This window comes from Carcharodon carcharias, chromosome 22, assembly GCF_017639515.1.
Source record: "Carcharodon carcharias isolate sCarCar2 chromosome 22, sCarCar2.pri, whole genome shotgun sequence".
NCBI classification, from domain to species: Eukaryota; Metazoa; Chordata; class Chondrichthyes; order Lamniformes; family Lamnidae; genus Carcharodon; species Carcharodon carcharias.
In genome coordinates this window covers 60,391,399-60,416,366 of record NC_054488.1, presented here as the reverse complement: position 1 = coordinate 60,416,366, position 24,968 = coordinate 60,391,399, and the positions used below count along the sequence as shown (strand labels likewise).

At 45.8% G+C, this 24,968-nt stretch overlaps 1 protein-coding gene across 2 annotated transcripts in view; it reads right to left on the bottom strand.

The window, feature by feature from the left end:
- Positions 1–406: 406 nt before the first annotated feature.
- The window catches only part of LOC121293884 (hepatic leukemia factor-like), a 37,912-nt gene continuing 13,350 nt past the window's right edge, over positions 407–24,968 (bottom strand). The window contains exons 3-4 of one of the 2 annotated variants that reach the window (XM_041217329.1): positions 3,690–3,910; positions 407–1,193 (exon numbers count right to left, since the gene is read on the bottom strand). In XM_041217329.1, coding sequence (XP_041073263.1) covers positions 993–1,193; positions 3,690–3,910 — 422 coding nt within the window. In that variant the 3' untranslated portion in view covers positions 407–992. Of the gene's footprint in view, positions 1,197–3,689; positions 3,911–24,968 lie in introns of both variants that reach the window. The other variant, XM_041217328.1, reaches the window with a different exon arrangement.

Genomic DNA, 24,968 nt, shown 5'->3' with positions numbered 1-24,968 from the left:
CAGGCTTCAGGGTGCACCTAGGCCTTGAGATACCCCCGGGGCCTCAGTCTGCACGTAGATCACTCGCCTTAACTGACAGTAAATTACAATTATTGCTTTCAGTTAGAAACCATAGAAAGCCAAACCCAACACACCATGCCCTGCACTCAGGGAGACTAGAAACTTTGCTGTGTCGAGAGGCAGAAATAAAAAATACAGGAAGTTAATCAGCTTTTTATAAACAAGCATGCATCAGAAAGGGCGGGACCAACAAGGATGAAAGTTGCTGTTCCAGTCTAAGAAACACATTAGAAATACATCACAGAAAATGGAAATACAATTAACAAAAAAATTTAAATTATATATAATCATCTCAGAGGATGCATTATCTTGGAGGGGGAGGGGGAGGGGGAGGGGGGGGGCAGGGGGGAGGGGGGAGGGGGTAAGAAGGGGCAGGACTGGCTTTCCAGAAACTTCAGCTGCGGTCTAGGAAACTGGTGAGGTGCCCATAGTTCAATAGTCAGGGGCTGGTTAATTGCATTCTGGTGATTGATAAACTGAGTGATATCCTGATAAGAGTCCTTTTCAAAAATGAGAAATATAATATTTGATAAATCGTTTCTATGTTGGGGGGGGGTGGTGGTGGAGGCCCTGGGTGGGGTGGGGGGTCAGGAGAGAATGTCAGATTCCAAAGGAAGGGATGGGTAAGTGGATCAGCCGTCAAGAAACCTTAATGCAACTTTTCTTTTCAGGTAAAAATACAGGGGCCCTTTTCGAAAAGTGAGGCAGGGCTTTGCTCGTGCGGAATCAAATGTACAAAGTCCATTAGTCTCTCTTCCATTATTCAGTGGCAGAACATTAGGTGTGGGGACTGAGGGGTGGGAGTGGTAGGGAATGATTGGGGGGTAGGAGGTGGGGGGGGGGTGGTTGGCGAGTGCCATCTGATAGAGGAGGGCACTCGTCCATCTTGCATCTGTTCGGTGCCAGTGCCTACGGGGGTGGGGGGTTTCACATCAGGCATCGTACTTCGACAGGATGTTCTTGCACCTGCTCAGCTCCTTCCGGAGGTCGGCCACTTCCTGGCGCAGGGCTGAGTTCTCTTTCTCCAGGAAAGCTGCTCGAATGGCGATCTGGTTCTCCTTGAGCCGGCGAGCGTCCCGTGATCGCTTGGCTGCCATGTTATTTTTCCTGCGCCGTGCCCAGTATTTTTCATCCTGCTCGTAGATTGAATTAAACAGGGATGGATGTTAGACTTAGTAAAAAAGGAGGAAGAGACACTGAAGGGGTAGGGGAGGTGACTTCCGCTCTGCGTTGCCAGCAGAAAGCCCGTGGTTGTGGATCATGCCTGATACTTTCTACCTCCAGACTGATGGCCGGCGGATCAACCCCTCCCATTTCGCACCCACGCCTAAGATGAAACTCTCCCTCAATGAGAGGCTCCCCCAGTGAGCCACCGAGTGAGAGTAACAGTCACCGTATGTGGGTGAACCATGAGTGCCCTTGAGCTATTATATACAGGAGTGAACGTGAGGGTGTGTGAATGTCCATGTGTGCAGCTTCTGTCCCAAATGGTGGCTATGCTACATTTACCCAGGCGACTGACACCATTTATGTGTCTGCTCTGCCTGTCTAAGGTGTGACTGCAGATCAGCACAGGCTCATCCATTTGCAACAACACTGGTCTGACTCTCTATGACAAATCTACCCAGGTCACAGCACCAAGTCACAGATAAAGATAAAGACTCAGATGGCAAATAAATTGCTTCCTTTTGCCTTATGTGTCCTGTACCTGTACAGAGACGGAGACTAACACACACACACACACACACACACACACACACACACACACACACACACACACAATATGTCATTTTTCACACCCTATGTATATGAAACAGACCACACTGAGTGAATTGAGCAGAGTGTTTGCAGACTAAGGATAACTTGAAACACAAACATCACAACCGTATATCACACTGAATTCAGCCGCTTTATTCTATTCATTCAGTTTCACTTCTTGTAATTTTGCGTAGAATCTACAGCACAGAAACAGGCTACTTGGCTCAACTGGTCAATGCCGGTGTTTATACTCCCTACAAGCCTCTTCCTCCTACTCTACACCCTGCTCCCAAACCCGCTACTCCCTTAAACCACTCCACATGGCAGCAAGTCCCATGTTCTCACCATAACTCCTGTACAATTTTAGTCTTTTTTTCCCCCAGACCTAATCCATTTCACTCCGACAGCCCACTTATCTCCACATTTCACCAAATAGAAATGATAAAATCCCTTAATCCCAGCCTGAAGGAAACTTAACAGAGTATTTGGGAATCACATGTATCAGAGAATCAGCAGCTCACAGTAATCTTCTTACACATCTCAGCAACTCTCTGAGGGAGTACTGGCTGGAAATGAAATCTGGCTCGCTGTTGATATTAATCATCTGTTGCTGCAGTCAGTGACAGACACCACTCCGTGAAAGGCCCCTCTGGTTGTTGCATATCCTTTTCTCTTCACCCACCCCATCCTGCCTAGGTTTTATGACTCCTTATCTATAGTTCCAGGGACACTAGACTCTAACTCACCAGAAAGGCCAATATTCAGCATTGAAATTAGACAGTGAGTGCTGCCAGTTATGGGTGTAGAGGAAATTCAGAGACAGAGCCAAAACCTTTCCTCATCACACACGCACACTCTCAACTTACATCTGGATGGCAATCGGGACCAGGGACATGGACATAGTCTTGCAGCTTTCTGGGTCATTGTGCCATTTGTAGCACACATACCCACCCCCCCACCACCGCCCCCCCACCACCCCCCACCCACCCAACCCCACCCCCCCCCACCGCCTCGGCTGTGAACATGAAATAAAGCTTGGGTTTCAACGTAAGAAAGGCACATGAAAAGGACTCTGGGAGGGAGTAGAGATTTACCAGAATGGTACCAGGGATAAAGGGACTTTGGTTACGTGGGAAGTTCGGAGAAACTGGGATTAACCTTCTCTGCTCTAAGGCGAAGCTTAATAGAGGTGTTCAAAATTATGAGGAGTTCTGATAAAGCAACTAATGAGAAACTGTTTCTATTGGCAGGAGAGTCAGTAACCAGAGGACACGGGTTTGGCAAAAGATAAATTAGCAAAAGTGCCAAAGGGGAGATGAGGGGAAACGTTCCGCAACAAATTGTTGACATTCAGAATGTTCCTGTCTGAAAAGGTGGTGGAAGCAGGTTCAATGGCGACTCCCGAAAGGAATTGGATTTAGACATGAAGGGGAAGGATTTACTGGGCTATGGGAATGGGACTAACTAGATAGCTCCTTCAAAACCGGCACATGTGCAACCAGCCAAATGGTCACCTCCCATGCTGTAAGATTCTGTTCTATTTATTAGCATGTACCCAGGATTGAACCCAGGGCCTTCCCGATCTATCGGATTCGGTACCATAAGGGGCAGCCCATGGAGCTGCCGAGCTACCAGACCCAATGATGTCACGGCTGCATCGCTTTGAATCCTATTGGCTGTAGAGACTCTTATAATGGGCAATAATACCGGTTGAACAACAAAAAAAAAAATCCAACACAGAGATGAAAACAAAAAACTGCGGATGCTGGAAATCCAAAACAAAAACAGAAAAAAAATCCAACCTTGGTACAGTGAGAAACTTTAAAGGTTTAGTGAGTCCCTCCGCACTTGCTGAACCAGTTCCAAGTTACCTTCATTTCATCAGGCACAAAGACTTTGCGAGCTTTTTTAATCATTGGCTGAGGCTTCAGTTCCTCGTCTGTGAACTTGCGCTTGCGAGGATCAAATATTTCCTGGCCCGGGATACTGGACAGGGCCAGGTCAGCAGGGTCTGGCTCATAGCTGACAGGCACTTGAATGCTTTCAGGGTCGATTGGACTGGGTGTATTGCGGGTTGGAGGCAGTATCTGTCCTGCAGATACACAAAAAACAAGATCAGATATAGAATTAGATAGAATTTTATTGCACCAAAACAGGTCATTTGGCCCAACTAGTCTATGCTGGTGTTTATGCTCTGCACAAACCTCCTCCCATCCAATCTCAACGCATCGGAAAAATAAAATAAAAACAGGAGCAACAGTGGGCCATTCGAGACTCTTCTGCCACTCAGTGAGATCATGGCTGATCTGCCTCGACTCCACCTTCCCACACTATCCCTTTATATCCAAAAATCGATCGATCTCTGTCATGATTATACTCAACGAAGGAGCATCCACAGCTTTCTGGGGTGGAGAAGTAGAATCGTTTGAGTGAAGAAATCTCGCATCTCAGTTTGAAATAGCTTAACCTTTACTCTGAGACTGTAACCCCTAGTTTTAGACTCCCCAACCAAGAGAAACATCCTGCCAGCATCTAGTCTATCAAGTTAAGAATTTTGTTTCCGTCAATTAGATCATTCCTCATTCTTCTAAATTCTAGAGAATGTAGATCTAATCTACTCAATCTCCCCTTACAAGACAACTCCCTCTTCCTAGAAATCAAACTAGTGAACCTTTGTCATAGGAAAGAATAATCCCTCCATAGTTAAGGAGCCCAAAACAGCACACAGTACTCCAGATGTGGCCTTCCCAAGGCCCATATAATCGTATTAAGACTTCTTTACTTATATGTTCCGATTTCTTTATAATAATGGCTAACATACCATTTGCCTTCCTGATTGGTTACTGGACCTGCACGTTAACTTGCTGTGATTTGTGTACAAGGACTCTTGGGTCTCTCAACAATTCCCAGTCTCTCGCCATTTAAAAAATATTTTGTTTTTCTATTTTCCCCCACCAAAGTGGATAGTTTCACAATTCTCCACAGTATACTCCATCTGCCACGCTCTTTTCCACTCATTTAACTTGTCCAAATCCTTTTCCAGTCTCTTTGCATCACAGAATACTTCCCTACCTGATCGCATTGAAAACACAAGATTCTGAAGGGGTTTGACAGGGTAGACACAGAGGTTGTTTCCCATGGCTGGGGAATCTGGAACACTGGGACACATCCTCAGGATAAGGGGTCAATCATTAGGATGAGATGAGGAGAAATCTCTTTGCTTGGAGGGCTGCGAACCTTTGGAATTCTCTACTCCACACAATTGTGGATTTCCATTATTAGGTACGAGTAGAGTACCTTAAACCCGGCAACCTTGGGACTGAGTCTGTCCTGGATTTTCGGTTTTCAGGATAAAAATGGGAATGCCTTGGGGCCGAGGTTCACTGAAGCGCAGGAAACGTCAGGGTTGCAAACTCGATTAGTACTCAGCAACTCCCCGACCTTTGCCGAGCTGGGTTGGGTGGGGTGGGGTGGGGTTTTGCTGGAGCCTGGGAATAAAATGTCCAGTTTTCAGACACAGACGGGTTTTTTTTTGGTGCTCCATCTGCATGTTCAAAGCTGAGATGGATAGATTTTTGACCTCTTCAGCAATCAAGGGATATGGGAGTGTGCTGTAAAGTGGAGGTGAAGCCAGATGATCAGCCGTGATCGTGTTGAATAGCAAGGCAGGTTTGAGGTGCCACATGACACAGAGGTTGTTTCCCATGGCTGGGACCTTACTGAATGTTTTTTTGAAAATCCAAATAAGCTACGTTCACTGGTTTTCCCTTATCGACCCTCCTAGTTCCAACCTCAAAAATCCCTGAACAGATTTGTCAAATACAGTACCCCTCTCATTACTCCATGTTGACCCTTCCTATCAATTATGATTTTCTAAGTGCCCTGTTACCCTGCCCCTAATTATAAATTCTAGCATTTTCCTGAAGACTGATGTCAGGCTAAAAGGCTTACAGTTCCCTGTTTTCTCTCTCCTTTTCATGAATAGCAGGGTTATGCTTGCAATATCCTTCATGTCATTACCTCGCTTCCCCTTAAATGGATCTATGTTATTCACCTCAGCTGCTCCTTGTGGAAGCCAGTTGTATATTATAGCCACTATCTGGGTATTGAAGTTTCTCCCGATTTACTTGTTGGATTTATTAACAGCTTATCTTATATTTATAGCTCCCAGTTTGGTCCCCCTTACATATGGGACACATCAGAACGACATCTACTCCATCAAACTGCTTCATAATTTTAAAGACCTCTATTAGGTCACCCCTCAGCCTTTACTAAAGAAAAGGAGAAAGGAGGACTTGCATTTCTACCGTGTAATTCACAAGCTCAGAAGGTCCCAAACATACTTTGGAAGTGTGGTTCCCATTGAAACGTAGAAAATGCAGCAGCTACTTTGTGCACCAGCAAACTCCAAAAACAGGATTAAAATGACCAGGGCATTGGTCTTGGTGATATTGACTGAGGGATAAATACTGGCTATGAATAATTCCCCTCCTCTTCTTTGAAATAGTACCATTGGATCTTTTACGCTCACCAGAAATAGCAGACAGACCTTGGTTTAACGTCTCATCCGAAATATGGTACCTCTGACAGTGCAGCGCTTTCTCAGTACTACACAATATTTTGTGCTCAAGTCTCTGCTGTGGATCTGAATGCAAAAAAACCTTCTGACTCAGAGGCAAGAGTGCTACCTACTGATCCATGGCCAACACTTAAAAGCTCCAGTCTGTTCAGAGGCAATGGCACAGTGGTATTGTCACTGGACTAGTAATCCAGAGACCCAGGGTCGAATCTCACCATGGCAGATGGTGGAATTTGAATTCAGTAAAAATCTGGAATGAAAAGTCTAATGAAACCTTGTTGATTGTTGTAAAACCCTTAACTAACCCTCAATAAAACTCTTTAAGGAAGGAAATCTACCATCCTTACCTGGTCTGGCCCACATGTGACTCCAGACCAGAGGTTGACTCTGAAATGGCCAAGCAAGTCACTCAGTTTCACCACCACCTTATCAAATTTCCACATTCCATGAATGAATAATTAAAAAAGATTTTCCTAATGTTTTATGTAGCAGTAATAATGTTCATTAATTACAGTGAAGGCTCACGTCAGTGGTGACCTTCACACACTCCCACCCGCACTCTTTTTATATGTGCATGAACACACTTGCATTCGATCTGAGCGTGAGCAGAATACCACAACCAGTTCCTTTACATATCTACGGTGCATACGACTGATCCATATAAACTTACAGCCCTGTTAATAACTATTCGGCCATGGAGGATCTCTCAGCTGGGCCTGACACTGAGCTGCCTCAACACAAACGCTCGATTTTCAGGAGGCCTCACTGCTTGGGGCTCGGGAGCAGGAGGCCTGCCTGATCCTTTCTCCAGGGGACGAGGACATCCTGGCTCTGATGAGGAGGTCAAATTTCTGCCTTAAGCACAATTAGAAAACTTTCACTCGAATCCGCTCTGCGTTCCACTGGCTTTTTTTAAAATTCATCCATAGGATGTGGGCGTCGCTGGCTAGCCTATCCCTACTGGCCCTCGAGAAGGTGCTGGTGGTGTCTTTCCAATTTGAAGACATGTTTCAAATTTTTGCCCAAACTGATTTGCATAATCCCAAACATAAGAATTCTGCACAACAGAGCGGAGCGGAGATGGTTGGTAACTAGAGATTGGACAGGGCCAATCCAGTGTCTGGGGAAGAGTCTTACAGAACTACTGAAGATAAAGGAGGGAAGGACATTCTGCTCTCTCTATGTAAACTTTTGCTGCCATGTGCTTTACCGTTACAGTTTTAAGATCATTGATCTGATTAATTAAAATTAATTTTAATTCATTAATGCAGAAGTTTTAATGGTGAGTCATTTCAACCTGAGTAATATGCAAATTGATTTACAATGTTTACGTTCACTGTAAACCTTTTACTGCCACCTGCCTTGCCTTAAGTGTATTGATCTGATTCGATTTAAATGAATTTTGATTTATTAATACACAAGTCTGAATGGTAGCACCATAAAGAATGAGCACCCTTTGACAAGCCCACTTGCATAGACACAGTCGGTGGGAACTTGCTGTCCCCACTATTTTGATTTAGAAGTGTACTCAGTTTTGTCAGCAGGGCCTACACTAAGTGAAGTGATTCTCTAACTCACATAGTAAATTCTATAATCCTTTGCACTGGTTTGTCCCTATCTACCTGGGTGTGAATATTACCAGTGGAAACAGGCAGAAACCTGACCCCTGACCCCTGGCCAACTGAGCACAGGCTGGATGAACTCGGACTCCTCCTCACTGGCATTGCAAGAGGGGAGGGGAACCCGGGTCAGGTGGTGGGTGGGGGTGGGGGCTACTTTTTCACCCAAATGAAGCTTTTATTTAAACAACCATAAATCAAAATTTCTATTCTTAAGTTTTAAGAACATTTCCAGCACTCTGAGAAAAGACAGAGCATTTGACTGGGTCCAGCCTGAGCTGTGAACCTTCGGTGACGCAGAAAGCAGCCGCATGGTGCTGGTCTTTTTCATAACTCATGCAGACTGGGGTGAAGACTTGTCTATTTTGCGGGGAATCTATTCGAAATTTAATTTGTTAATCTGAACCTCATTGATCCTCCATTATCCTGTATTTTTTAAACATCACATTCTGTTCTGCTCAATAATGGTTTGAAAATAGCCTGCCGACATTTGAAAGACTGCCAGCAAAGTTCGGCACTGTGTGTGTGATGCTGAACCAGGCTCACATTTTGGCCTAATTTAGGGGTAAAACCATTTGCGCCGACTGTGCATAGGGAACAAGGAGCCAGGCAAGGCTCCCACTCCAGATGATCCCATTGGAAAGTATCTGAGATCAGACGTAAAGTACAGAAAGAAAGACTTGTATTTACATAGCGCTTTCCACAACTTCGGATGGGCAACTGTTGTATCGTAGGAAACAAAGAATTTGTGCACAGCAAGCTCCCACAAATAGCAATATGATAATGACCAAATGACCTGCTCGAGTGACGTTGGTTGAGGGGCAAATTGGTCAGGATACATACGAGCAAGGGGCAGGAGTAGGCCATTTGTCCCCTCAAACTTGCCATGGCTGATCTGCTAACCACCTCAAATCTGCATCCTGCCTACCCCCGATAGCCTATCACCCCCTTGCTTACCAAGAATCTATCCACCTCTGCCTTAAAAATATCCACTTTTCAGGAAGAGAGTTCCAAAGATTCACAACCCTCCAAGAGAAATAATTGCGTCTCATCTCCGTTTTAAGTGGGCGACCCCTTATTTTTAAACAGTGACCCCTAGTTCTAGATTGTCCCACAAGAGGAAACATTCTCTCCACATCCACCCTGTCAAGACCCCTCAGGATCTTATATGTTTCAATCAGGTCACCTTTTACAGTTCTAAACTCAGCGGATACAAGCCTGGCCTGTCCAACCTTTCCTCATAAAACAACCCACCCATTCCTGGTATTAGTCTGGTAAACCCTCTCTGAACTGCTTCCAATGCACTTACATCCTTCCTTAAATAAGGAGACCAATACTGTAAACAGTACACCAGATGTGGTCTCACCAATGCCCAGTATAACTGCAGCATAACCTCCCTATTTTTATATTCGATTCCCTTCGCAATAAATGATAACATTTTATTAACTTTCCTAATTACTGGCTGTACCTGCAATACTTGCCTTTTGTCATTCATGCACTAAGACACCCAGATCCCTCTGCATCTCAGAGCTCTGCAATCTGTCACCATTGAGATAATATGCTTCTTTTATTCTTGCTGCAAAATGGACAATTTCACATTTTCCCACATTATAATCCATTTGACAGATCTTTGCCCGCTCACCTCACCTATCTGTTTATATCTGTTTGTAGCCTCATGTCCTCTTCACAACTTACTTTCCTAACTAGGGTAAACTCCACTGCTCTTCTTAAAGTAGCGCTATGGGACATTTTATATGTCTGTCGGAAAGGGCAGCTGAGGCCTTGAAATAATGTCTCATCTGAAAGACAGTACTTCGGACAGTGCGACCCACTCTCAGTACTGCACGGGTGTGCCTGTCTGGATTATGTGCTCAAGTCTCAGAATCAAGGATTGAATCCACGACCTTCTGTCTCAGAGGGTAGGCCTGGTGCCCACTGAGCACAGCTGACACCTCTGTGGAGTTCACCTGCTGACACTCGCTCTCTAATTTCATCCATGAAGAATGAGAGAAGGCACCTTCAGAAGGGGAAGAAACAAACTGGGAAGGAGTAAAGAGGGAATCTCACCCTCAGGAGCTCTTTATTGCAGGTGGCTGTCAGGAAGTATACAGCCTTGTAATCAGGGTGCAGGGAGTAACTGCACTGGACCCTCCAGTCTAATGAATGACGAATGTCTCACACCATAGGTAGCAGCAAAGACCTGAGCTATACAATCACTATACTGATGTCAGTGGTAGGGGAAATGTTAGAATCTATTATAAAGGATGTGATAACTGGACAGTTAGAAAATAATATGATTGGGCAGAGTCACCATGGATTTATGAAAGGGCCAATCATGTTTAACAAACATGTTAGAACGTTTTTTTGAGAATGTAACCTGTAGCATAGATAAAGGAGAACCAGTGGATGTGGTGTGTTTGGATTTTCAGAAGGCTTTTGATAAGGTCCCACACGGGAGGTTAGTAAATAAAATTAGAACACATGGGATTGGGGGTAATATACTGGTATGGATTGAAATTTGGTTAATGGACAGAAAACAGGGAGTAGGAATAAATGGGTCATTCTCAGGATGGAAGGCTGTTACTAGTGAGACACCACAAAGAATAGTAGTGGGGCAATTCACAATCTGTGTCAATGATTTATATGTGGGAACCAAATATAATATTTCCAAGTTTGCTGATGACACAAAACTAGGTGGGAATGTGAGTAGTGAGGAGGATTAAAGAGGCTTCAAGGGATTTTGGACAAATCTAAGTGAGTGGGCAAGAACATGGCAGATGGAATAGAATGTGGATAAGTGTGAAGTTATCCACTTCAGTAGAAAAAAACAGAAGGCAGAATATTTCTCATATGGTGAGAGTTGGGAAGTGCTGATGCCCAAGGTGACCTGGGTATTTTTGTTCATGAGTCACTGAAAGCTAACATGCAGGTGCAGCAAGTAATTGGGAAGGCAAGTGCTATGTTGGCCTTCATCACAAGGGAATTTGAGTGCAGGAGTAAAGATGTCTTGCAGCAACTGTGTAGAGCCTTGGTGAGACTGTATCTGGAGTAGTGTGTACAGTTTTGGTCTCTTTATCTAAGGAAGGATGTATTTGCCATAGAGGGAGTGCAACAGAGATCCATCAGAGTGATTCCTGGAATGGCGGGATTATCTTATGAGGAAAGATAGAGGAAACTGGGCCTGTATTCTCTAGAGTTTCAAAGAATGAGAGGTAATCTCATTGAAACTTACAACAGTTTTACAGGGGTGACAGGGTAGATGTGGATAGGATGTTTCCCCTGGCTGGTGAGTATAGATCCAGGGGACACAGTTTCAGGATAAGGGACAGGCCATTTAGGACTGAGCTGAGGTGGGATTTCTTCACTCAGAGGGTGGTGAATCTTTGGAATTCTCTGCTCCAGAGACTGTGGAAGCTCAGTTATTGAATGTGCTCAAGACAGAAATCGATAGATTTTTGGAGACTAATGACATCAAGGGATCTGGAGGTAGTGTGGGCAAGGGACATTGAGGTAGGTGATCAGCCATGGTCTGTTTGAATGAAGCAGGCTCGCGGTTTGGATGGTCTCTTCTTGCTCCTAAGTTTCTATGATATTGGACTAAATCCAGAAATTGAGTTCAAATCCCAACATGGGAGACAGAGCCACTGACAGCAACCAGGATTAAATTCTCTGGAATCGGTGATTGCCATGAATTCAGTTTTAAAAATCTGCAATAGAAAGCTGGTATCAGTAAAGTGACAGTGTTGGATTGTTGTGCATACTCAACTGGTTGAGACATGTCCTTTTAGGAAGAAGGCCTACAGTCCTGACCCAGACTGGTCTATATGTGATTCCAGTCCCACCCCAATGTGGCTGGTTCTCCGCTTCCCTGTGAAGCAGCCAAAGCAAGCCACTCAATTGTATCAAATTGCTACTAATGGATCGAGGCAGCCAACCTCCATCTTCTCCAGGCAACCTGGGACAGATAACAAATGTCAGCCTTGCCAACAACTCTCATTCCATGAATGATTTTTAAAAAATTCTGCCACTACTCTGGGCAGAACAGAGGCTCCCTTCCAAATTAAATCTCAAATCACATACGACCCAGTTTGACGCTGTACACTGGTACCTTTATCATTGAGAAATGGACCCAACTTGTTCCAAGGCAACCATGGATTGTGGTGTGGGACTGAACAAGTCATACCTTCCTTCTCCTGCTATAACCAGCAAGGGTGTGAGCAACTAGGTAACAAGAACTGGGAGCAACCAGCAATCAGACCAGATGCATGAAAAAGCAGTGAGGAACTCTAGAAGGGTCAACTTCAGTGAGTAGTGTGGGAGGGGAGGCTCAAAGAACGCTGGCTCTCCTTTCAATAATGTGATCTGATAGAGGTCTTTAAGATTATGTAAGTGTTGAATGGAGTTCACATAGAAAAGATATTCTCATTTGTAGGAGATTCGAAAACCAGGGGCTATAAATAAAAGATTGTTGGGTTTCTGTGCTTTACATTCTATGCAAATCTCTGTAATTACAGCCGATGCTGACTAGTGTTCCTTGTGTCCCAGCTCAAGTTCTGTTGAAGGGTCATGAGGACTCGAAACGTCAACTCTTTTCTTCTCCGCCGATGCTGCCAGACCTGCTGAGTTTTTCCAGGTAATTCTGTTTTTGTTTTGGATTTCCAGCATCCGCAGTTTTTTTGTTTTTATTCCTTGTGTCCCATCTTAGTTAATTGACTGCACCAGACATTACAAAGTCTCGCCACGTGAGGGAGTAGGTCTAGAACAATTGCAACTGGCTTGATCACTGATTAACTGTTCAGCGTGGGATATCACCAGACACAGAGGGATGACAGAAATAAGATTCAGCCAGCCATGCTGGAGCTGGATTAGTACACACATGGTTGAAGCTGAAACACTCTGGATTATGGTCCCATATCCTGACACTGTCACTCAGTAACTCCTCCTCTTAGCACTCTGTTAGTGACTTCATCTCTATTGATCCAGCTCCCTCACACAAGCACAAAAGCAAAATAATGCTGCCTCATACTATCAATCAGTAACACTCCCCCAGCATTTGAGTTACTGACTGTTAATCCTAAACTTCACTGCCTGTTTCCTAACTCACACCTAGTCCTGTGACCCTTTACCCCTGTGCTTGTTGATCTAAATTGGCTCCAGTGCTGGTAACATCTCGATTTTAAAACTGTGTTCATAGCTCCCTACAGCCTTTCCCTTCCTAATTCTGTAAACTCCTCTGGGCCTACTACTTTCTGAGATATCCGCACTCCTACAATTCTGACCTCTTATGAATCCCAATTTTAAAAGCTCCACCTTTGGCGGCTGTGACTTCAGCTGCTCAGGGCCCAAGCTCTAGAATTCCAACCCCAAACCTCTACAACTCTCTCCTCCTTTAAACACTCCTTAAAACTTACCTCTTTGACCAAATCTGTCCTAAATTCCTTGCATGTCGGTGACAAATTTTGTTTGATAATCTCCTGTGAGTGCTTTGGGAAGTTTTACATTATAGGCACCCTACAAATACATATTTTGATGCAGCACTTTTGCATTGGCATGTTTCAAATACTCAAGCCTAAGTAGCTAGTCTTTGGACCAGGAGAGCAAGAGATGACTAGCTCCTTGGGTGTAAATCTTGCATTGTGATTGGTCTGTTTCTTACAAATGCTACCCAGCTTTCATGCCTGGATGGCAAGTTGAAAATGTTCCCAAGTTCCAGCAAAGTATTCAACTCGGAGTGCATCACAGATGAGTGCCATTCTGTCTTCTATGAACATGTATGCCTGTACAGTACGTACACACACCCCCACACGCGCACCCCCGCACACCCCCACACAATTCCAGTCGGAAAAGGGTGTCAGAGAATGGCAGCAGGAAGTCTGGCTGATTGCCCCCCCCCCCCTTCTCTCCCTAATACATGGATATTAAGGCTAATTACATTATCCCTACTGCTGCCTCGATCAGCTAACTCAACATGCTCTGGGAATCAAGTCTGGGATCTGTATACTGGGAACTGCCCAGCCAGATCCTAGCCCATAGGCCACTGTAACCTGCTTTTGGCCTAAGCAGCACTGAAACAATTCATAAACTGAGCTAAAGACAGACAAGATAGAAAAGGTGGTCATTTGGGAACATCCCTGCGCAAGTCAACAGTTGATGACGTCAGTCAGTGGGGACATTTTTGAATTAAAAAGCTTATTATTGGTTGATCTGTTTGGTGTTTGTCTTAAACACAATCACCCCTCTCTGGAGCACTGTTGTTTTCTGAATTACTGCTTTAAAATGGAAATTTTCCTCTGGGAGGAGAAAGCAGGAGCTCGAGTCCCAGAGGGCAGCGAGCTGCTAGGTTGGATTTCTGAGTCCGGATTTGCACTCAACAACAATTTGCATTTGTATAGTGCCTTTAATATAGTAAAACATCTCAAAGTGCTTCATTGGAGTTATCCAAATATCTCCTAACGTGGCTCGGTGTCAAATTTTGCTTGATATAAAGACCCAAAGTGGTCAGTTATGTTTTAAAAACGGTCTTAAAGGGGAGACAGGCAGAGGGCTTTGGGGAAGGAATTCCAGAGTTTAGGATGGAGTCATGAAAATCAGGGACGCACAAGACTGAAGGAATGCAGGTGGCAGGGCTAGAGACGGTTACAGTGATAGTGAGGGGTGAGGCCATGAAGGGATTTGATAACGGGGGTGAGTATTTTAAATCTGAGACATCACGAGACCAGGATGCAATGTAGGCCGGGGAGTGGTGGACGAATGAGATTAGTGAGATTCAGGACCAAGAACGATGCATACATTCTAACAGAGCACTTGTCAGGCACTTGACCTGAGGGAGAACGGGCTGTCTGGACTGGGGAAACATCTTATCAGAATTGGGAGGAAGAATTTTGACTTGCTCGCAATCTTTTTTCTTTAAACCAGGCTCTGTATGTTTGTCCCTACAACCACAACCCCCCCTCCACCTCTCTCTCTCTCTCCGCCCCCCACACACACACCTTAAACCAACTTATATTTCAACTCTTTCTTGGACTCGAACTCAAGTTCTGTTGAAGGGTCATGAGGACTCGAAACGTCAACTCTTTTCTTCTCTGCCGATGCTGCCAGACCTGCTGAGTTTTTCCAGGTAATTCTGTTTTTGTTTTTGTTTTGGATTTCCAGCATCCGCAGTTTCCAGCATCCGCAGTTTTTTTGTTTTTATCTCGGTATGTTATATTCAGCGTGCACCCCCTTCCTCAGGTGCTTTCTTGAACAATTAGTCCCTTGAACCTCAGGTGAAATGAACAGTCTCCAACTTCAACCTCCGATCCTCCCTCGCTGTTTATATTTAATCAATGCAATCGATGACTCTAACACCGGGTGTCTGTTCAGCACAGCGCAGCCATTGTTTAGTGGCCACGTATATTACCTGGGCATCAAATAAATCCATTAAAAGGGCCACCTTGGGAAGGAAAGCCCATACCATCTCCCTGCTCCCTCCCTCCACCCCCTAGAAAAATGGGAAGGGGTCATAATTCTCACAATGTCAAAACGTGTAGAATGAACGGTACCTCTGTGACACATGGACGTAAGCAGCTTCCCAGACAGGACAGTGGTCACTTGACTGAACTCTCGTGTTGGCACTGAACGTGGAGCCTGGTGTTCCGGTAATTTTCCACACACTCAACACACCTCACATGCCAGGGCCACGTAACCAACTCTCTCACTCACTCTCCTAATACAAACAACTTCTCTCGTTTCTGCTTGCTCCCAATGCCTTGCTGCCTCCCTCCAAAGCGCTAAAAAACACTTTTGCTTCAGCACGAAGGCTTTGGATTTCACACAACCAACCCAGTTTCTGGGAAGCCGCACTCACAGGAGAGGAGAAAAGCAAAGTAATAAAAACGTGCTGGAAACAGGACAAAACCCAGCAAAGGCCTGCGAATACTTTCCGGATCCATTTGTTTGCAGATTTTGAAATGGTGTCACAGCTTTCCTGTGGTGTCAGAGGGTGGTGACTAGTTTTTGAAATGTAGGAGGGTGGGGGGTTTGAGAGACTGAGCATCAATATATAAAGTAAGTTTATAACATAAAATCAGAGGGATTTTTACTCTTTCCAGAACTTTCTCAGAAGCTTTCTGCTTAAAACATTCAAGCACAACAATCAGGAATTTAGAAGTGAAAAAAAAACCAGAAAAGAATGTCCCTCTCCGGAGAAAATCCGAGTTATAATCCGGGTCTTAGCTTACTGTGAGCTGATTCGCTGGTCTTGTGGGTTATATTAGTGAAACGTATATTAAATATTACGTTTTTAAAAAGTGTTTCTAATGTGTTCCTCCAATTCTAGGTTGATGCACACCCCCAAATCCCTTCACTCTACCATTAGCAACCGTGTCTTCAGCTGCCTGAGTCCAAAGATTTGGAATTCCCTCCCTAAGCCTCACTGCCTCTGTACTCCTTTAAGACGCTGTTTAAGACACACCTTGTTGACTAAGCTTTTGGTCACATGTCCAATATCTCCCTATGTGGCTCAGTGCCAAATTTTATTTGATCACACTCTTGTGAAAAACCTAGGGACATTTTTCTACGTTAAAAGGTCCTGTATAAATGCAAGTTGTTTTGGTGATCTGCAATGGACTTTCAGGTGATGGAAAGGGAATGAGTTGGGTGGTTGAAGGAGGGAAGGAATGGGATTAAATGCTGGTGTGACCTTCAGCTGCTGGTCACTGGCCATTGGGCACCTGCTGAGGGCCGGGAATAGCAACTGAGGCAAAAATGTTACAGCGGGGTAGGAAGACAACTAAAAACAAAAACTTATGCCAACTTTGCCAGCATCAATACCACGTGCTGTGAAACAATGGGATTGGCATTTTCACGCAAGTAATCTCAGCAATGTCACCACGGGTATCAGTGAGGACAGAGCTAAGCATCTAGTACTCCAGGCAGAGGATTGGAGCAATGTACCCTCCGATGATTTTTTTTTGGGGGAGTGTGTGGTTGATGTATTTGAGTGTTTGCACCTTTGCCCAGCTGCACATGCTCAGTAAGCCTGAGGGGCCAAATCGTACACAGTGACCTGGGGGCTGCTGCTGAGCTTACAGGAAACAGAAAGCCAATCGGAGAGCCAATCGGAGAGCCAATCGGAGAGCCAATCGGAGAGCCAATCGGAGAGCCAATCGGAGAGCCAATCGGAGAGCACTCGCCAGGCCAGGAAGGAATGAGGTCAGAGGTAGGGAGGGTCAAAAAGAGGAGTTGGAAAGAATCATCATCTCCAATAAAGCATCATTATTTCAACAGGGTCCACCATTCTGCTTCAACAATTCAGGAAAGATTAACAACGAAATTACACAAAATGAACAGGCCACTCAGCCCAACTCATTTATGCCAGTGTTTATAGCCCACACAAGCCTCCTCCCATCCCTCTTCATCTCAGATTAGCAAACCCTTCTATTCTTTTCACCCTTATGTACTTACCTAGCTCCCCCTGAAATGCTTCCATTCTATTCACTTCAACCACTCCCTGTGGGAGTGAGTCCCACATTCCCACCACTCTCCAGGTAAAGACGTTTCTCCTGAATTCCCGATTGGATTTATTAGTGACCGTCTCATATTGATGGTGCCTAGTGTTAGTTATATAAATGAATGTTAAGTGTATAGAGGTGGGGGGCACTCACTGGACTCCTTCCATGACTGGTGGACCCCGGGGGGCTGGGAGTACCTCATCAACACCAAGAATGACATTCTAATTGAATAAGTTTCCTTTAAAATTATTGCTATTGTTACAATGAGTTATCTGTGCCCCTTTCACATGGGCACCTAATTGATATCAAAAGGGATATAAGGAGACACTTCTCAGTGCCACACTCAGGTGTGTGGAGCACTCCCTGTCCGAGCTGACCCACGTTTCAACGGAATTTCTCATTGATCCAGGGCCCCAAAACCTCCCTGGGGAGCCTCAGCCCCATATCTCAGGAATCCATTCCATGCCATCCCACTCCACACGGATGGGCTTCCTGAATGGGTTGCTGCTGCTGCACACCCTCCACATACCCATCCGGACACACGGTGCCATTCCCTCCTGCTGTCAGGAGGAGGCAGTGGCCCTGGGTTGAGGGATCTCCACTGGGGATTTGGCGTGGAGAGTGCTGCACTCAGCAGTCCCCATGCAATAGATGGTTCAGTCGCTTCACAGACTCTTCGGGCTGCCTGTAATTTCTCTGGCCTGGAGGAGCCAGTGTTCCATGTTTATGCAGAGAGAGTGAATGTGTGTGGGGTGGGGGCCTGGCCAAGGTGGGTGGCCATTACCAGGCCCAGGCAGCAAGTGGTCTAGGGGCTCATACAGCCCGACTGCCTGTCTCACTCCCGTGGCAACAGCTACACCGGGGTGTCCCTGGAGAGGGTGCACATGGTGTTCATCGGTACACTTGGGGCCTTCTGCAACTGGTGGGTACTGCAGTGCATCACCGTCACCAGAAATCTCATCTTGAGTTTTGTTTTTATCACGGTTAGTTAATAGTGCCCCTTTCACATGTGGCACTCAATTGGTTATTGGTGCTAAAGACAGGTATAAGGGGACACTTATTGACACTGGTAGTGGGTTATAGAGTTAAGAGCTAGAGATTTGTAATGGCTCACTTTGTGACTAAATCTAAAAGTTGAGTAAAGATTGTCTTTTAGTCTCCTTCACCAACTGGCTGTACGACATTTAACATCTAGTTATGGTCTATCCTTAATAGAAGGACAAGGCTTGCTAACCTGGGAGCTGGAAGGCTATTCAGCCACAAGATGCATCAAAGTCAAGCCCAGTCCTACCTTCACCCATCATCCACACACATGACTTTCTGCATCATGGGTAGGCACAGAAATCCTGGATGATTTCCTCCCCCATGCCTCCTATGTCAGAGATTTAAAAAAATAGACAAACTCGTGCACAGATGAGAGTTCAAGGAACAAACATACCAAGAGGGGAACTCGCAAAGGGAGCACAGAGGAGAGATAGAGAAAGACACTGAAAAGGGTCCAAGCCAGCAGGAGAGCAAAAGAAATGGAGGAACTCCCATTGAGAGGTGAGGGGTTAAAACCTTTCCTCCCTCTCTGTTTTATGACTGACAGATACTGCAGGACTTTGAGTTGTTTGCACATCAGTGTGATTTAGAATTTGCTTCTGTGGATTCTGTGACTCATTTCAGTTGTACTATCCTACCAGCTAAAGATGTGCTGTAGTAATGCAGAGCAACACAGGCAATCTGTGTTACAGCCACAATGAACCAAACTTTCCCCACACCTTCCCCCACTAAAATTTGGCCACAAAGTAGACCCCCTCTCCCAAGCTCACTTGAAGTTATCAATTTGCCATGTTGTTTACACACTTGGAATCTGAGTACTTTTCTCTTCTTTACAGCAGACCACAAGGAAGGCTCCTAATATTCGGATGCGCATCTGACAGCTCTCAATCTGTACTCCTTCACGCTCGCCTTGCCGGGCCTCGACTAATATTTCATCAATTAATTTGTGCTCCATTGGAAAGACCTGCCACCGAATCCTGGGATAGCAGCTGATTCTGCAATTGTTACATCAACTGGCTCAGAGGATGGTCAGCACAAAGAGGAAAGTGTGCGAGGCAGGAATGGGATCAGCTGACTCAATTGAGTTTTGACTCATTGGTGAGGTCTTCCATAGTTGAGTGGCCAATCAAAACATTGTCCAGAGGTTTGGTGGTGGGGGGCGGTGCGGGGGGGGGAATCACTGACAAGGACCAGCCATTGACATGTGGTCAAAAGCTCCACCTAAAGTTAATATCTTTGGGGTGGGGGTGGGGTGGAAACAGGGAGAACACCTCCTCTCTCCTCCCCACTCCCCCTCCCATGCAGCCTTCCCCCAAATATAATGCTGAATCTCAAACTTTAGTTTTAACATCCAGGCTAAATTCAAGGCTGTGTGTGTCTGAACCTATTGATCATTGACCACAAAGGCAACCCCTTACTCCCTTTGAACTTACTCCAGGTATAGCTTAACTCAGGCAAACAGCAATCCCCCCCCCACCAATTTCTCTCCTGTATTGCTGACAAGCTCCTCATTTATCTTTAAGTCCACAGGTCTCAACCATGGCTCAGTGGGTAACACTCTCAACGCTTCAGAGTCAGAAGGTCGTTTGTGCGTTCAAACCCCACTCTAGACACGTCAGCACAAAATCCCAGCAAACACTCCAGCGCACCACTCAGTGAGTGCTGCACTACTGAAGGTGCCGCTTTTCAGGCGAGATGTTAACCTAAGGCTCCCTATGCCCTCTCAGGTTGGTATAAAAGATCCCTTGGCTCCATCCGCAGAGCAGGGGCCAAGAGCCTGGCCATGTTTTTGTCCGAGAACCAATATGACGAAAAACAAATCAACTGGTCATTGCTGTTTGTGGGATCTTGCTGTGTGCAAATTGGCTGCCGTGTTTCCTATATTAAACTACAATTCACAAACGTAGTGTATTACTTTGGCTGTAATGCCTCTCTCCCACAAGTAGCTTTAGTCAGTTCCCTGCAACTGGGTGACACTGGATTTACCAGGACTGAGGTCACTTTTTAAAGTGTGAAATCTTTCAAGTTAATTCTCATTTAGACTGTGATGGGGCTTGGTAGGTGTGGCAGTGCACCATTTGGGGGCATGGTGCGAGAAACCTCCTTCCATACACAACTCGGTACTGACTGGTAGGTGGCACTTCACGGAGCAGGAGCTATTGATCACCCTCAACGCACTTGAGCAGACAAAGGCTCCGAACACAAGATACATATGGATAAGGCCTGCTTCTGGCACGTTAACTTGCCCATGCAGAAAGCAAAACCTACAGCTCCCTCCACACCCCACCTCACAGCATCCTTCCTAACCCTCCCGGTAGGAAGAATAGAACATAGACTATTTTCTAAATGGGGACAGAATTCAGAAATCTGGAGTGCAAAGGGACTTGGGAGTCCTAGTCCAGGATTCTCTTAAGGTTAACTTGCAGGTTGAGTCGGTAGCTAGGAAGGCAAATGCAATGTTGGCACTTATTTCGAGAGGACAAGAATATAAAAGTAGGGATGTGCTGCTGAGGCTTTATAAGGCTCTGGTCAGACCACATTTAGAATATTGTGAGCAATTTTGGGCCCCGTCTCTCAGGAAGGATGTGCTGGATCTGGAGAGGGTCCAGAGGAGGTTCCCAGGAATGAAAGGCTTAACATATGAGGAATGTTTGAGGACTCTGGGTCTATACTCGATGGGGTTTAGAAGGATGAGGGGGGATCTGATTGGAACTTACAGAATACTGAAAGGCCTGGATAGAGTGGATGTGGGGACGATGTTTCCATTAGTAGGAGAGACTAGGACCCGAGGGCACAGCCTCAGAGTAAAGGGAAGACCTTTTAGAACAGAGATGAGGAGAAACTTCTTTAGCCAGAGAGTGGTGAATCTATGGAATTCATTGCCACAGAAGGCTGTGGAGGCCAGGTCATTGAGTGTATTTAAGACCGAGATAGATAGGTTCTTGATTGGTAAGGGGATCAAAGATTACGGGGAGAAGGCGGAAGAATGGGGTTGAGAAACTTATCAGCCATGATTGAATGGCAGAGCAGACTCAATGGGCTGAATGGCCTAATTTCTGCTCCTATGTCTTATGGTCTTATGCCCCCCCAGTCTGCTCATAGTGCTGATTATTCTTTGGGTGAATAGATTATTCCCGGCACCTTCTTCTGCAGGAAGGAGCGAAGGGTGGAACACGGAGAAACGACAGGGATATGGGAAGACAGAGAGAACTGGAACAGGGAAGGGACGATCTCATTCTGCACCTCTCCCTTGTAGTAATGAGGTGGTGCAGAGCTTACTGCATTGAAAACCAAGGGGTAATAAATACAAAACACATAACCACAGAAAACAAGATCACAGAACTGCTGTTAAAAAAGGATTAGACAGCGACCCATTTTTTTTTTCTCCCTGGGTCACAAGATAGATTAAAAATACTTCTCAATGTTTAACCCAGAGGCAGAAACCTTGTGCTGATTGTTCAGTCCACTTGTATCTTAAAAGCAGTAAATGAAACACAACAAGATTTTAAAGTTACCATTTAAAGGCACAGGGTTTTTTTTCTGCAAAGCAGTAACTACAGTGGTCACTGAGTGAAACACGAGGTTCTCATTTCATCGTTCTTCGTATGTGTGCGTTTAGGAGCATTTTCGTTTCCAGTTAAAACTTTTTAAAAAAACAAAAGGTCTTTGAGTTTGGCCAGTGCTTCTCTTAAGTAAATGGGCTCGAACTCTGTGGAGTGAGGCATCATGTGGCATGTGTCTTTAGGTAGTTGGATTTTTTCCCTGCGCCCTGAGTTGAAGAGGTTTTTTGCGTGGTGGTTAGCTGGAGTGCGAGGTGATAACAGCACAACAAGGGCAACGGGGGGGGGGGGCGGGGGGAGGCGGGGGGGCATCTGGGACCTCGGCGAATGACAGGACCAAAGGCGTGTTGCCTTCACCAATAGCATTTAGGGATGGAGAAAAATACAGAATCGTGGAGGGAGAAAGGGGTGGTGAAAGAGAGTCAAAAAATCAGGCACAGAAAGAAAAAGAAAGATTGAATCGAGAGAGAAAAACAAGAGACATCAGATGAAAAGTAAGGACTTTTCTGAATTTGACATCTCCAACAACAATTCACTACCAGAAAGAATGAAACTCCACAGCTTACATTCTTCCCTCTCTAGGCAATCGTTAACAATCTTCATGTCATTAACAGGGTACTTACGTTATTAATTACTAGACTCTCTGTGGTGAGTTTAATGGGGAATTAATGTGCAAAGGCAGCCACTTCTTTAAAAGACGAGAGGGAGGGTAAGAGCAAGATGTCACCTGTGCAAAGCAGATGCTGGGAGTGATCTGCAAGTTTTAGAAATTTGCAACTTGTGTCATTTCATTTAATCCCCTGAACTTATTGATCAATTTGAAGGTTGATATAACCGGGCGTTGTTTGCATGCTGTTACTTTCCCAGCAAGTTCCAGCCTATATCGTTAAGGTTAAAAAAATCTCAGCCCCGCATTTTGAAGTGGGGGCGAGAGTGGGGGAGGGGAAAAGGAGGTGGGGTTGAACTTTGCGATCTGCCTGTGGCAGGCAACATGCAATCTTCAGCTGCTTCCTCACTTCCATGAATGAAGCAGTCATCTGAGCATGACCTGTACAGCTCAACAACAGACCCAGCAGTTTACAAGGCTAGCACGTGTTCCAGCTAGCCTCCAGCTCTTAAAGGAAGCCTGCACCTCCTAAAAGAGACTGCTTGGTTCAAAGCTGCTGTTGACTGTAGTGGAATTAGTTGCAAGTTGAGCACAACAAATGGAGAACCAGGGAAGAGAGAGGGATCCAAAGTTCGGTGCTGAAAGCCTTAATGATGGAGGTTGACAGGAGAAAAAAAGCCCTATTTCCACAGGTGGGGGGAGGCCATAGGCCAGGAGGCACTCAAGGAACATTATCTTAACGGAAAGGGGGTGGTGTGGTTGGGTGGGGGGGCGGAAAGAGGTGACCAGGGAGATCAGCTCCCGAAGTCTGGCTCCGAAGTCCTGACAGCAGTACCATAAGAAACTCAATAATCTCACCCTGGTGGTCCAGGACAGTGAATGCATCTTCAAAGGGCATCTCGTACCCACTGCATTTCATTACCCCCTACTGAGGAGATGAGTCTCCGCATCAGGGATCAGCTGCAATAAAGCCTGATGCCTCAGGCATCACCAAGGGGACGGTGTACAGGAGAATGCCGATAAAGATGCGCATAAAGATGCTTGGAGTTTCGGCGGGCCTGATAGACAGCCTGTCATCACCATCGAGGAGCACGGAGGAGTCCATGCTCCAGCCTGGCACAGGGCATCATGCAGAGCTCAGAGCCCACCCATTCCACCATGGCAAGGCTGACAAACCCCATACCAGCACTTGCATAGCTAGCGGTGATCTGGTAGTCACTGCCACAGCTTCCACTGCAGTACAGTCAGGAGTCACCCAACACCACAGGGCTGCAGTGGAAATTCCGATGCCTCAGAAGCCAGCGGATGCCATAAGTTTCATGCCTGCTGCCCTCACAGCCGTGGGTCTCAGTGTTCAAAAGCTACATGCAAACTCCCAGGCAGTGCAGCAACCTGCCCTCCCAATAGGTTACAAGGATTGCTGAAGCCTTGCCCCAGAGAGTGGCAATGGTTCCGTGGTGCGTGAACCAGCTGTTTTCTCAGGGTGACAGCAATCGTGATCCCACCACTGCCACACCTCCAGTGATGCTGCTGTTGCCGGTCAGCCAGACTGCCCACACTAATGGCAGCCATGCTGAGCTGACGCAGCGCAGAGTCAGGCCTTCAAGGCCCAAAGTTGTTCAAGGGCACCCCACAAGACCTCCTGCAGTTCCCCCCACCACCCAGTGGAAGTCAGCAGCCTTCCACAAGTCATACATCATCCATTAGGGTAGCGTCACAAAGGGTCACGAGGCTAGGTAAAGGCACCCACAAGACACAGATTGAGGGAACGCACAAGGGTGAATTGTTCACTGGATGCATTATTATAAAGTTGTTATGGAAAGGTTTTGTTGCTGCCTTTTATTGCAGGAACTTGGCCAAGAGGACACCGTGATGGGGCATCCCAAATGGATGGGAAGGTGGGGAATAATGGAGCAGTGGAGACGAAGGGATGATTACCTAAGGGTAGGCCACTCTAGTACAGCCTGTGCCCATGCCCTCCAGCAACTGGGCCTCTGGTTCCTCTCGGTTGCCCAGAGACAGCACAAACCTCGACTGTCCCAGGGGAAAGGCATCAGAGCTGCTGCCAGGGTAGCATGTGTTCGCTGACATGAGGAGAGGTCAGTAGGGCATTCAAACTGATCCTGTGCTCAACCAACACCCAGCTATACAATCTGAAGTCAGAACCTTGGCTGATTTTTCCCAACAACTTGCATTTGCATAGCACCTTTAACATATTTTTGGGAGGGAATTCCATAATTTAGGGCTAAG